This window comes from Boleophthalmus pectinirostris, unplaced genomic scaffold, assembly GCF_026225935.1.
Source record: "Boleophthalmus pectinirostris isolate CB_2022bp ecotype Guang Dong unplaced genomic scaffold, ASM2622593v1 HiC_scaffold_2, whole genome shotgun sequence".
NCBI lineage: Eukaryota > Metazoa > Chordata > Actinopteri > Gobiiformes > Gobiidae > Boleophthalmus > Boleophthalmus pectinirostris.
This window is the reverse complement of record NW_026571152.1, coordinates 21,602,302-21,617,224: the sequence shown is the minus strand read 5'-3', so window position 1 is coordinate 21,617,224 and position 14,923 is coordinate 21,602,302. Positions and strand designations below refer to the sequence as shown.

Genomic DNA, 14,923 nt, shown 5'->3' with positions numbered 1-14,923 from the left:
TTACAAAAGTCCCATATCATCATGTTAGCAAAGCCTGCCTCAGTCACTCACGAAGGTGGATATCTTTGGACCAGCCAGCAGCCTGCCTTGTACATTTATCTGCCAAAAATGAAACTACAACAAGATGTCATTGAAATCTGCCTGTATCCCGTCCAAACATTTTGACTTTATAAATGTGTGTGTTAACTAAGTCCGAGTCCTTGCACAAAATTGCGTAGACCATGGCAGGGGCAAAGACTGTTATCGATGTAATGTAGATGTGAGGACTGCCCACTACCTAGAACTGTGTAGGATCAGGGTACAGATAAGCCACCTGCAACATGAGCACAGACACACACACTCTAGGCCAGTGGTTCTCAAAATCTGGTGAAAGTACCACTGGTGGAACTACTCATGGTACTCAACAACTCACATTTAGTTTGAATTTACTCCTGTGTTTGACCTGCTCTGGGTGCTTAGTTCTATAGATTTGTTCTGTCCTGTTTTAGTCCCATTATTGTTCTTACTTAGATATAGACTATTGTAGTTTTACTTATAGTTATGTCTTGATTATAGCTGGTTTAGTGTGATCCTAGGTTTTGCATTGCTAATCCTATATTAATCCCACTTAACACTCAAGTTATTCCTCCATGTGTTTCAGTATAATGAAAAGTTAGGGACATTGTTATAACAATTGACAATTTAAAACAAAAAGATCTTTTGAATTGCAAAAATTCCTCAAAATGTCATGGGTTTCAGCTTCCTGTTAGCTGGAACATTTGTTTTAATTGTTCATTGCTACAGCAACAGTCACAAGTTTTCATCAGTCTGAAACCCATGGATAACAGGAAGACATGAAGTAGATTAAATGTCTTTTATTCCTGCATGGATTTTATTAATAGTTTTGCCTATTCAGATTAGATAAAATTATTTTGTATATTTGGTTTACACTTAGTTTAGACCTGATTAGTCTAGTAATGTAAGCCATGATATAGACCAGGCATGAGTAAGAATATTGAAAGCCAAATATTGTAGTAAGGGTTATTTGAGAATCACTGCACTAGGCCATATACAAAACACACACTTTGTAATTATAAATATTGAAACTGTCACTGACTTCTCTGTGCACATCCATCTGAATGTGTGTCTAGTTTTAGTTGGGGAAAAAACTGCCCATTTTATGTCAATATTAACCAGTTGTGTTGCATTGCATATAGAGGGCTAAAATTGTTTTGCTCATAAGCCACTTTTCATTTGCAAAAAAGAGACTGTTTTATAACAATATTATGACAAAAAAAAAAACTTGTACATTCAATATCTGTAAGACATTTAGGATTTTAAGTCATTCAAAGGCCTGCTTGCTAAATTTGCACAGTGCTTCAGTTTCAGAAAAGAACATTTTCTAGTTTGTGGTATATAAATATAAAATATTAAGGATATCTACACTGTGATTGGGGATAGGAAGACAGTTGCAGGATGAACGGAGAATGTGTGTGTAAAATTGTGCATGAGAGCGTATGTTATTGGTAATAGTTTGCTGGGCTAATAAGCCTAAATGCCAGCATCACAAAAGTTGTCCTGCCATGTAGCTGTATATTGTATTTTTGTGTCTATCTCTCTCTTTCCCTTTGCGTATCAGTTGGGACATACAGGGTAAAAATGGCAGAGATTGTGTACACATGGTAGCCCAATTACTGAAGAAAGATTGTCCCAGCTTCACTTGTGCATATGTGTAAATAGATATATAGATAGAAATGCATTATTATATGTTATTATAAAGTTATAGGCAAAGAATTGAAAGGATTCCTATATATATATAAAAATATATATTAAACATTTAAATTAAAGTTTTCATTGTAAATGTTGTGTTCTGTGTTTTTTTGTTTTTTCTTTTCTTTTACAGCATACCTACATAGCAGCTCAGTATCCTAAAGGGTCTACATTTAACATTTAAGCATATGATTTTGTGTACTCTTGTCTCTCAAGAATATGACTTTTTAAAAAGATTAAGTAGCCCATTCATGTCTAACAATAGGCCTCTCTGTTATCCAACTCACATGTTTAGGACCTCATGTGATTTGAATGAGTAGTAGAGGTATAAAGAGAAAAAGGGTTAAGCTCTTATCAATCAGAACACCATTAGAGCTTAAAACAAATAAAGTTAGAGTTAAAATGATGCAGAAAGAATTACCATCAAGACAAATTACACTCACACAAGTGACTGTAAACTAAATGTGACTGAATAACACATTCAGCCTACTCAGAACATTACAAAATATGGTATATGTGTAATGTATAGATGTATAAGGCAATCTAGTTGAAATGAAAGGGCCCATCTTACACTATTTTCTGATTTATGTTATAGAGTTGTTTCCTCATCAAAAACATGCTGAGAGGTGTGTTTTGTTTCATTCACATATTTAACACACAAATCCTGCACATTAAGGCTGAGATCTTCTTTCAGACAGACAAACACTTTGTTTAACCTTGTGATGTCATGTGGTAATACAAGAAGCACTCTGCTGTTTTTAAACTCCACACACCTTCACTAGAATAAGTTTGATCATTATGCCAAGTTTGATTCATTTTGCCAATCTCTGCTAAACAAAAGGTAAAAGATCACTATTAATTTGAAAACTACTGCTTCATAACATCATAAGGCAAGGCAAGGCAAGGCAAGTTTATTTGTATAGCACAATTCGTACACAAAGTAATTCAAAGTGCTTTACAGAATAAGAAATACATTAAAATCATAATAAAAACAAATCAAAACATAAATAATCATGAAGATAAAAATTTAAAAAGAGAGACATAAATTGGAGAGAAGAGTGCGGAATGAAAACCTTTCAGTTATATGCACAGTTAAACAGAAATGTTTTGAGCCTGGATTTAAACAGCATCACAGAAGAGTCTGTCTCACATGTTCAGGAAGACTGTTCCAGGTTTTAGCTGCATGAACCTGAAACGCTGACTCCCCTTGTTTAGTCCTGATTCTGGGCACCAGCAGGAGGCCGGTCCCTGAGGTCCTCAGAGTGCGAGATGGTTCATATGACACTAACATGTCACAGATGTACTTTGGTGCTCGGCCATGGAGAGACTTGTACACAAGCAGAGCTGTTTTAAAGTCTATTCTCTGAGGCACAGGAAGCCAGTGCAGAGACCTGAGCACAGGACTTATGTGCTCGTACTTCCTAGTTCGAGTAAGGACCCGAGCTGCAGCATTCTGGATGTTCTGCAGCTGTCTCACAGCTCGTTTGGAGAGACCAGTGAGCAGACCATTACAGTAGTCTAATCTACTGGAGACAAACGCATGGATAAGTTTCTCCAAGTCTACTTTAGACGGTAAACCTTTGATTTTTGCTATGTTTTTTAGATGGTAAAAGGCTGCAGATGTTATTGATTTGATGTGGCTGTTAAAGTTCAAGTCTGAGTCCATTATTACCCCTAGATTTCTTGCCTGATTTGAAGGTTTTAGAGAGAGAGACTGGAGGTGACTGCTGACACTGTCCCTTTGTTTCTGTGGACCAAAGTCTATGACTTTAGTCTTGTCAGAGTTTAGCTGGAGAAAGTTGTTTTGCATCCACACATTGATCTGTTGGATGCAGTGACCAAGTGAGTCCACTGGTCCATAGTCTCCTGCTGCCAGAGAGACATAGATCTGAGTGTCATCTGCATAATTGTGGTAGGACACATTATTGCTGCTTATTAACTGGCCTAATGGCAGCATGTAGAGATTGAACAACAGGGGGCCCAGGATTGACCCCTGAGGCACCCCACAGGTCAGGGCCATGTGATCTGAGACACAGTTTCCAATTTCAACAAAATACTTCCTGTCTTCTAGATAGGACTTGAACCAGTTTAGTACAGTACCAGAGATGCCCACCCAGTCCTCTAGTCTCTGTCTGTAAGAGAATCCCATGATCGACAGTGTCAAAAGCAGCACTCAGATCTAACAGGATCAAGACTGAGACTTTGCCTGCATCAGTGTTCAGGCGGATGTCATTTGTCACCTTGATAAGAGCAGTCTCAGTGCTGTGGTGGGTTCTAAAACCTGACTGGAAAACATCAAAGGAGTTGTTCATTTGGAGAAAGTTCGTAAGCTGTTGGTAAACAGCTTTTTCAAGGACTTTGCCAAAAAACGGCAGATTTGAGATGGGTCGGAAATTGTTCAGTACTGTGGCATCAAGACTGCTCTTCTTTAGGAGAGGCTTAATGACCGCAGTTTTCAATGCATTTGGGAATGTTCCAGATTGAAGTGACATGTTAACTATGTGAGTGAGTGGTGAAAGTAAACTGTTGAGGACGGACTTTAGAAATCTAGTGGGTAACATGTCCAGGCAGCAAGTAGATGAACTCAGACTGGTAACAATCTCTAAAACAGTTTTGTCAGTTACAGGTGCAAAGTGATTCAGCTCTAAGTGTCTCTGTGGCTGCATGCTTGTTATTTGTGTTGTGGAATTGATGGCATTTTTTTTGCCCTGAACTTTGTCATTAAAGAAAACTGCAAACTCATTACATTTAGATGTGGAAATTAGTTCTAGTGGCAGTGGAGGGTTTGTTAATCTGTTCACTGTTGCAAACAGGACACGAGAGTTGTTACTGCAATTACCAATAATGTCCGAAAAATACTTCTCTCTTGTTTTACTCAAAGTGTAGTTGTACATATGCATTGTTCCTCTGTAAATCTCATAATGAACCTGGAGGTTTGACTTGCGCCATTTCTGCTCAGCCTTCCGGCACTCCCTTTTCTGTGCTCTGACTGAGTCATCATTCCTCCACGGAGCTTTTTGCCTATCTTTAACCATTTTAACCTTTATCGGGGCGATGGCATCCAGAACATTCAAAACACTCAAAGTCACAGAGTTCAACACATCATCAACATTAGAACATGAGGCAATTTCAAAATGTATCATTTATATGAACAGTGCACCTGTGTTATCATTTATGTGTCTCCTTCGAACAACTGTAGGAGCAGCCGGTGGTTTGGGAATAACAGACAGGTCAAAGAAGACACAGAAATGATCAGACAGAGCAACATCAACCACATTGACATTTGAAATATTTACACCCTTTGTAATGAGCAGGTCCAGAGTGTGCCCTCTGTTGTGAGTGGGCTCACTGACATGCTGAGTCAGTCCAAAAGTTTCAAGGACAACACTAAGCTCTTTGGCATTTTTGTCACACACATTATCCACATGTACATTAAAATCACCTGTAATGACTAAACCATCAAAGTCTGTGCAAACAACTGAAAGCATCTCAGTAAAATCATCAATAAAACTTTGACAGTGCTGAGGAGGTTTGTATATGACTATGAAGAGTATGGACGGTGATTGTTTTAGCTCCATTTTGAAGGAAACATACTCAAATGATGAAAACACCCCAAATGACAACTTGTGTGTAACCAAATGATCTCTAAAAAATGCACACACTCCTCCACCCTTTTTATTTGCTCGTGTTTCAGATTCAAATTTGAAGTTGAGAGGGGTTGATTCCACTAGCACTGCACGACCTGTGTTTTTGTCAAGCCATGTTTCAGTTAAAAACATAAAGTCAAGATTAAAAGAAGAAATAAAATCATGAATTAGAAATGATTTGTTACATAAAGATCTGACATTGAGCACAGCAAGTTTCTGCTTAGTTTCAGTAGGACTGGATGTTATCTCCTTACAGGGAATGTGAACTAAATTTCTCTGATTAGACAGTCTAACTGTCCTTCTTTTAATCCGTCTATGTGTTGTAACTGGAGATATAGCTCCATCGCAGGGCCCCAGCTTGATATTACCTTTATCATGACTGTATGTCCTGGGACAGCAGAGGCCCTGTGCGTCCTAGCTCTTGGTGATAACAGCTCTGGGGAAAGGCGGGGGAGGGCGAGCAGGGGAGAGTTTGGGTAAGGGCCGAGGAGGTGGAATACAGGGAGGTTTGGGTGAGGGGAGAGAGCATAAGGTGCAACAGAGCAACTCCAAGTATGTGTCTGATGAGGTAACATTATAACATGGCTTAAAGCTCACAAGAATCTGAAAATATTGAGCAATATAGGACTTTTAAATGAAAGAAGTGTCATCAAGGTGAAAAAAGAAAACAAGACCATTAAATGGAACCCTGTATTGATTAACTTAACTAAGACTAAAAGTGTCTCTTACATTGTACTTTAAGCATAGACAGTGATTTGAAGTAGACCTTGCACATTTATAATTGAGAAAATATGTAGACAGTATTGTAGCGGTATTAAGCAATTACTACACTTTCCCTTTAAGAAACCGAGCGGGATTCAAACCTTGGCCCCGCCCACAGACCATCAACGCGGAAACCGAAACTAAACACATATTAGACAAACCAAAATGGGAGCGTCGTTGGACACCCCAGCGAAGTGTCCCTTGTGCAACGAGCTGACCCGGGACCCCGTTACCCTCAAGTGCAATCACCGCTTCTGCCAGAAGTGCATCGGGGACTTGTGGAGCATTTGTCCGAACGGCCCGTACCACTGTCCCGAGTGGAGGTGTAAAACAGTCTACCATACGCTCCCGTTTGATCACAACTTGATACGACGCAAGCAGCCCAGCCAAAGTCCACGGCCTTCCCCGCGCAGCAATGCAGGTGCGACGAGAATACACGTGTAATTAAGGCTTTAGTCGGGTTTTGCAAATGATGCAGGCTGTAAAAACGTCCAGATTATTATGTCGGTCGCCAGAAGATGTCGCTTTTCATGGTTGCACTGTTTTTTTCGCAGATGAACAGCTACCTTCCAAAGTACAGTCTAAATACGCTTTACATCGATGTGAAGCTAGGGAAAATATTTCTGATGATATTGTGGTAATTGCCGCTCAATTTCAGTCAGGTTCTCAAGCAGAGTTTGAAGAGAGATATTGTGATTTGCAAATCAAATATTTTTGCAGGAAGTACCTAAGCCGTGTTACAATTACGAGATCCAATCTTTACACAGAAAGATGGAAGTGGGATAATTAATTTCCTCTTTATTTGACCAAATAGCAAGTTGTCTATTGTAAAAGAGTACCTTGAACCACCAGGGCAAAACATTTTACTAGTATTCTATTACTTTTGAAGAAATTGTTGAAAGAAAATGTTTCAATTTCTATTATTGTTCATACATTGGTTTAACAATTTATTTTAGCCGGGTGTGAGCAGAGTACATTAATTAGTCTAAATTGGGCTAGGCTACAAGTGGAAAATGTGTTTAATCTGTTAGATTTGTCTTCAGACGTAAACATAATACTCAGCATTTTCTACTAAAAAGAAATCATGCTGTCATCAGAAAAGGGCACCTGGATAACTGCACCTTGTGCTGGCCAAAATCTTTTTTTATTATCATGAAAAATATTTTCATGTTTTGTTCTATTTCCAGACACCTCCAAAAATAATGAACAAACCACCACAACCAGCACCCCCCTGGGTCGGCCCTCCCTCTCCAGTCGCCTGCTCGGTAAAAGAAAGGCCAGTGGTCCAGTTGTAGATGCACCAGAGACGAAAAAATCAAATGTGTCACAGAAAGAGAAGTCCTGTGACACTCCAAGCATTTCCTTGTCTGATGAACCTGGTGTGGAGACCATCGAAGAAGCACCTGGCCAAAACCCCGTCCCATCCACATCAACCGCACAGTCCAGTGACACCTCTGAAAGTAAAAACAAACCTGCAAAAATTACCCAAGAAGAACCCTCTGTCATTGTTGTTGAGCATAAACCAGAGGTTATCACTTTGGATCAGTCTGACAGTGAAGTAGATATATGTGATTCACCTTTGCCCAAAACAGTCCCCCAAAATCATCCATCACCAAGGAAAGCTACTCCCACCTCCACCCCATCCCGCACAACTGCCACTCCAAAACAAAACGATTCAAGTCACGCTAGCCCACGTCCAACACTGTTCAGCGCACACCGGGTTGGTCCTTCAGACTCCACTAATTACACAAACGTCTCACCTCGTTCTGAAAGCAACAAAAACAAGCAAATACCATGCAATTACTGTCCAAAATTAGCATATCAATTTGCGGTGAAGACATGCTTGGTGTGCGGGGCATCCATGTGTACAGAGCACCTGCAGCCTCACTTGGACCAGGCCGTGTTTCAGAATCATACACTGGTTCCCCCCATTGAAGATACATCACTATGGAGATGTCAGGAGCACCAGGAGATGAACCGCATCTACTGTCGCCAGTGTGGGCTGTGTGTGTGCACCGTCTGTACCGTCATAGGATCTCACCGTGACCATGTCTGCATCAGCATCAGGGAGGCAGAAAGGGAGCTGAGGGTAAATACATGCTTTTACCTCATTATGTTTGAATAGTCCTGTCGCCGTTTTTTATTTATTTATTTTTTTTCAGTTTTGATATAGACAAAAAAAAAAATTATAATAATAAATAGGCAAAAAGCAAAACAAAAATCCTTCCACACCCCACCACTCTCTTTACACTGAATACATACACACAATGATACAAAAAACACTAGATACGCAAACATCAACTGTCAATCAAGTCCAGTAATTTCTAAAAGTGTAAAAAAGGTGTCACAATAACTCATTTTTGAGTGTGACATATTGCTGAAATAAATATATGTATGATGTTACTGAAATCAAACCATAAAGTAGAATTATCCACAGAAAGGAATTCTAATGTACAGATACAATATTGTTAAATATTGTTGAGCTGCAATAAATAAACAGCTGAATTCAACAGTTAAGTAAGTAATTTATGATTTTTGTTCATAATTCATCCTTTTACAGCTCAAATCTTATGTTACAAGAAAAATAACCCTACATTTTGTACTCATACAAAGAAAATGTACACATAATAAATATTGATCCCAAAAACTATTCTTCCATCCATCATACTTGTATATTGAGTCAAAAGTCGACATAGTAATTATTGTGACAGGCCTATGTCCAAATACTAGTAGCATTAACTGGAGTTGGTACTTATTCAGCTTTCAAGCCATTCCAGTACTTGTATAATAAATGGTTTACAATACTGGTGCTAGAATTATCCTTGTTTTGATATCAGCGCTAACTGGGGTTGATCATTACCTAGCCATACTAACATAAAACTAACATAAAAAACAAATTATAACCTTCATAAATTAATTAATAAACAATTTATTTGAGCTAAAGTTTATGTATGAAGTGTAATTATTATTATTTATTTGTGTTTGTACTGTCATGTAACTCTACACAGCTCCCATGTTTTAAAACTTGGCACTGAAAGAAAAAAAATGTTTAGATAGTGCAGAGATCTTGTTTATTAAGATACTTAATCCAAGGCATTTCCTTTTTGTTTCTTTTCAGGGAAATCTTAAAGAGGAGATCAGGCAACTGCAGGAGGCCGAGCAAAATGTCAAGCACTCAGTCTCTGAGCTGACACAAAAGAAGGAGGAATTTGAAGTAAGTCGGTTTTATTTAGAACTTCAAAAATGGAAATATATTGACATTATATTACTTCTTATTTAACTTTAGCCAGTGTAACCAATATTTTTAAAACTACTTTTATTCTGATGAACTGGTCTTTAATTTATCTAGCAATGTATTATTGACTTACATGAAATGAAAAAAGTTATGAATTTAGCTGGAGATTTATAATATGAATCAACGTCTTGTTCAATGGCATTTCCTATCGTGGGACACTACAGGAAATGATTGGCCTGTTTTAACCCTATTCTCACTAATACACCGTTTTTTTTTTCTCCAATTGTTTTATTATGAAAAATATTGTGTTGCATTTGAAAGGTCTACCAACTTGATCAAATTTTCTTGTATTATCAAAGCCTGTAAATTATGGATCCCCATGTCCTTCAGTCATCTAAATATCCCTCCTCGGTCCTCAGATGATTTTTGCAGAGGCGCACTCAGGAGTGAAGCAGCAGTATGGAACGATCAGAGAGGCTTTGGAGCAGGAGGAGCAGATGGCCCTGCAGTGTGTGGCCCAGGAGGAGAAGAAAGTCCTGGGGGGATTAGAAACCAAACTTGGGCACCTTCGGAGCTCTCTTCAGTCCATCCAGAAAGGCCTGCACTCCCTGGAGGGACTGGCTGATGCGAAAGGGGAAAAACGCATACAGGACCAGGCTTTCATAATGGTGAGTACACTACATGGAAATCACATTTTAAATTGAGTTTAGATGCCTGTATTAAACTCAGTGTTTTGTGTCTTCATCTAGGAATATGGAAAAGTAGCACAAATGTAAGTATTTCATGCCTTTGTATTCTGCTTTTAAACTGACAATATAATACAGGACAAGATCTCATGCCACCAGTTTTTGCGAGACAAAATTGACACAAGATTGAGAGCACATGTGGAGCGCACATGTCAAGTTATTTTGTGAGACACTTGACTTGGACAAAGAAGTTAAGAGTTAGTCTCTTGAAAAGTTTTATTTTCAAAAGTACTGCTAAAATAACAGCAAAAAAAATAATAATAACAAATTATTATTATTATTATTATAGTTGTTGTTGTTGTTATTATTAGGGAATACTTCTGTTTAATTTACATTTGGCACCAACAGAATGGGTGTTTTGGGTTACTTGTAATAATCAATTGTATCCTCTTATGCATTTCCACAGGGCTAGTGCAATGGGCAGCTGTGTGGAGCAGTTTGAAGCTCCTGAGGAAATAAACCAGGCTAGGCTTCAGTGTTTGCAGAAATGGACAGAGAAACGCTTGGATAATGTGGTCATCACAATGCCAGGCAAAGATCGAGATCTGTACAGCCTGCTCTGTGAGTTTCACACACACAACTCAGATTACACAACTGTCCTTTAACAGCTGCAAGCTCATCACCAGCATCCAGGTCAACTGTTCTACCATATATTTATTAAAAAACAATAATCCATTATATGACTTTGAACAGCTATTTTTGGCATACTTTAAATCTATTTATGTAAATTAAGATTAAGGTAAATTCAAACCAGGTATTAACTTCACAACAAAGTCTTGCGTTGTCACTTTTTATGCAATGCAAAGCATCTTTCTCCAGTGGAAAATTATGTTGACAAACAAAACAAAGCAAGAAAGCAAGCACTGATAAGTTACATTTTGAGAAGCCACTCTTAAAAAAAATATTTCTACAGTGACAGCAATATTAACTGATCTGCACAGTTCATTTATTATGTCAAAATCTTATCTTGTTCTTTTGGACCCAATCTCTTATCTCATCTTCTGGGTAATGTCTCATCCCATCCCTACTGAATACTGTGTTCTGTTAAAAACTCTACTAATTATTATTCCACAGCCAAATGTCTCTTTTTACCTCTGTCCTTTAATTACAGATTTAATTATTAGATTACACATGACACAAGTTTAATTCATGCAGAAAAAAATCTTCTAGTTATTGTTTAAAGAACACAGCTTATCAAACATAAGGTCTCACAGCCTTCTGAGAACTGGTGATGACTTATGCAATTACTCATCATCATCCTCCCATGTTTCCTTGTGAACAGATGGCACCATTCCAGTCCTGGATGAAGATTCAGCACATCCCAAGTTGCATTTATCCGAAGACAGACATACCGTGACCTACAGCGAATCGCAGCAGCCCTATACAGACCACGAGTCGCGCTTTTCATCCTTTCCTCAGGTTTTAGCTCTTACCAGCCTGGACAGTGGCCGCTGGTATTGGGAAGTCAAGGTATCTGTGGATGATGGTCGTTGGAAAGTAGGAGTAAGCGAGGGGCGAATTGAAAGAAAAGGCCAGAAAGACAGCTCACGTTTGGGCTTTAACTCCTACTCCTGGTGCCTGGGTTGTGATAGGAAAAAGGTGGAGGCTATACATAACAAAGTGGCTACTCCCATCAATGCTGAGAAGCTTGAGAGAGTGGGTATCTTTCTTGATTTTGGAGAGGGTGTGTTGTCATTCTTTAACGTGACACCAGGGGGCAGTCTTGTATTGATGCATTCTTACACGCACCAGTTCAGCGACCCAGTTTATCCTGCATTCTCTGTGTCTAAAACAAATATCACTATCGCAGATTTGTTCAGATCATAATTCACTTAAAAATAGGACAAGGAAATTGTAGTTGACATGTTGAGAATGCATCAAAGCACTGTGCCTTTTATCTCATCTCATATTTTATAGTCTGCACTGTAATCATGACATTCCTGACTCACTGGGACCATTATACTCTTCACATGGCATCTCTAATCGTACTTTAATGTTTTTTATGTCTCTATAATGCATTCAGGCAATATTTTAAAGATTCACAGTTAAGTTGACATTTATTCTTACCCTAGTTAGATTGTCATTGAACTCTACTCTACTCATCACTGCATTTTTAAGATAATATACATAGTTGCAAATATATTAAAGAGAGACATTATTTTCATTGAACATCCACACAAAGAGATCCCTGTTCAATGTGCATATGCGATAGCAACCACATATTGTTTATCACAGCTGAGATGTATAATTGTTGTATTTTTCCCACTTTTTCGCTTGGCTTGGCTGCTTCAGTTTTGATCCTGTTCCAATTCCAGCCATTCATACCACTGGGTTTTGTTTTAGATGGTGCGTTGCTTAGCTAGTTTAGGGTATGAATATATTTGACTTTAAAATTATATATTTTTGTACCAATAAACCTATAGATTTTAATCAGTGTTAATCTTGTTCAAATATAAATTATGTTGTCATTCCTTTTTTTTTAATTTATTTTTTTAATCAACTCTTGTTTTTAATCTGAGCCCATATGCAAGTGTATTTTTCAAGCAACAAAAGTGACATGAAATGAAAATAAATCTTACATATCAATCCATATATGGCATTTCCTGCTTTCACTTGTAAATAGCAGCACAGGTGTCTGAGTGGGACTGTTTGCCCTCATAGGTGACAGTTGCTGGGCTAACTTTGAACTCATCCTGCCCCCACAACATGTGAGATTTACTGACAACAAACAGACTGCTTTTGGCATAATGTCCCTCTGGCGTCACACTAACTGAACCTCCACGTCCTCCACACAAAATTTAGACTCATTAAATCTGACTGAGGAGGCTGTGCGCTTGACATCACGGCGAGGGGATCAAAGTAATGTTTGGGCAGACTCTGGTTGAGTGGAGAGTAAAGCACCAGCATGCCTGTGTTTCAAAAGACAGCTGGCTCTGATCTACATGTATCTGGGTTTGTTGACAAAATGGTTGCTATGTCATTTTAATGATTTACTGCAGAACTATTGTTATTTTGCCAGGTGCTGCACTGACTTATGTGAACAGAAATGGAGCAAGTAGTATAAGTCCTTACATGGTCAAAAGTGTAACCTAGTGGGTTTCAGATGACATTATCACTTTGATGACTTTGATTACTCACAATGATATTTATATTTTTGCCAATAATGATTCATGTTAAAGATGGAAGGCAGGTAACTTGCTTCTTTTTTTCAATAGCCTAGTTCCTACTAACATATGATACTATGATTTGACCTCCACCTTGCTTTAAATATGATATTTTTGTTTGGGCAGATTTGATCACATTCCTTCAAGGTCTTCTAAACATCTATGAGTGAGGGCGAAGTGGTTGTTACATATACATACGAGACAGATTTTGGTTTGCTTTGGTTATCTCAGGTCTCAGCTGTCTGACAGGGCAGGATATGAGGAGGCAGAAGAAGCCCTCATGGTAATTAAATTCCCCTCTCCTGGCGGTCTACTGATCCCTCGCCCTCGCCTATGCACACTGGTTACCATAAATGATGTGAGGAAATACAGCTCACTGACGCCAGGTCAAAAGTTAAAGTTGGCCCCCCTCAACCAAAAGTCAAACTCCAACTTTGTCTATGCTCCTTTCCTTCCTCTTCTTCATGAAGAACAGGAGCTTCACAGCTCAATTTTTTTCTTTTGTACTCCACCTTTAAAAAGCCAACAGATTTTAAAATACACTTTGTGTAGTTTGGCCAGGCTGAGAGTCAAAGCTGCAATGTAAAGTGAAAAGTCAAAATGCCACTAAAGGGTTTCTAAATGAGCAGGCTAATAGTCTAATAAAAATGTATAAAATAGGACCATTGCAATAGCAAAGTCCTCAAAGTAGAAGCAGATATCCATTTTTAAAATATGAGAAACCCAAAGTAAACAAGGGACATTCTTGATGTGAATGTCATTATTACAAAACTTTGAGCTTGTCTTTTTTATATCACTTACACATACATAGTCTATACTTTATACTGCATAAATATTGATACAATCGGCCATCTTGCTGCCTGAATCTGCAGACATTAGTGTTCTTAATGGGACAGATTCCTGTGAGCCTAGATAGTGTTTGATGTTGCGCCTTGTCAAAATATCTTGCATAAGATTTCCACTGGAATCACCCGTCTAAGGCATGTCCCCATGGACTATGCACAGCTATATGTTAACATGTCACTGAGGTGGTGAGAAGTGCAGTCTTAAAGCAGCTTTTACCTTTCACAGAGACTCTGATCTCTGATGATTTATTGTAATTAAAAGGTAAAGGGAATAAATAAGATATGCACAGATTGGCAGTCCAAGTGTTTTTCCAGTCAATATTTAATTAAAACCCATTCAAAGCTGGCTTGTGCATTAAGACTGATGTGTAGTTGAAGATGAGAAAGTGCTCTCTTGTCTCTATCGGAGCAGAGTGATAAAAGCTTTAGAGTAGGTCTAATTTAGAAAGCCTTGAAGACGGCGCCTCTTTAGATTGAACGCTTTTACCTCTTGTCTTTGTTGCCAGGTGCCGCACTGAAGCATAAATCATTGACATTTGAAGTTAAACTAGTGAACCTTGTTTTTGAAATGAGTTATTTGCAGAATTTACTGTCCCCATTTAGAATGATAAGTAGAATTTGAGTTAAACCACTTGAATACACACATAATGCATGACTGTCTATCACTTAAGTTTAATTTAGCACAATTCTAAAGTAAATGTCAGTCAGATTAGAGACTGTAGAAGAAATATGAACTGTCCGACCAGCAGGGCCTGTAAGTGTAAAAGATGTCAGA

The 14,923-nt window shown here is 38.4% G+C and overlaps 1 protein-coding gene across 1 annotated transcript; it reads left to right on the top strand.

Moving 5' to 3' along the window:
• The first annotated feature begins 6,285 nt into the window (after window positions 1–6,285).
• Window positions 6,286–12,729, top strand: si:dkey-29p10.4 (tripartite motif-containing protein 14). The gene is made up of 7 exons (XM_020935090.2): window positions 6,286–6,579; window positions 7,346–8,247; window positions 9,277–9,372; window positions 9,813–10,061; window positions 10,143–10,165; window positions 10,546–10,700; window positions 11,422–12,729. The coding sequence occupies exons 1-7, from the start codon at window positions 6,324–6,326 to the stop codon at window positions 11,964–11,966; spliced, it is 2,226 nt and encodes a 741-aa protein (XP_020790749.2). The 5' UTR covers window positions 6,286–6,323; the 3' UTR covers window positions 11,967–12,729.
• Window positions 12,730–14,923: the final 2,194 nt, after the last annotated feature.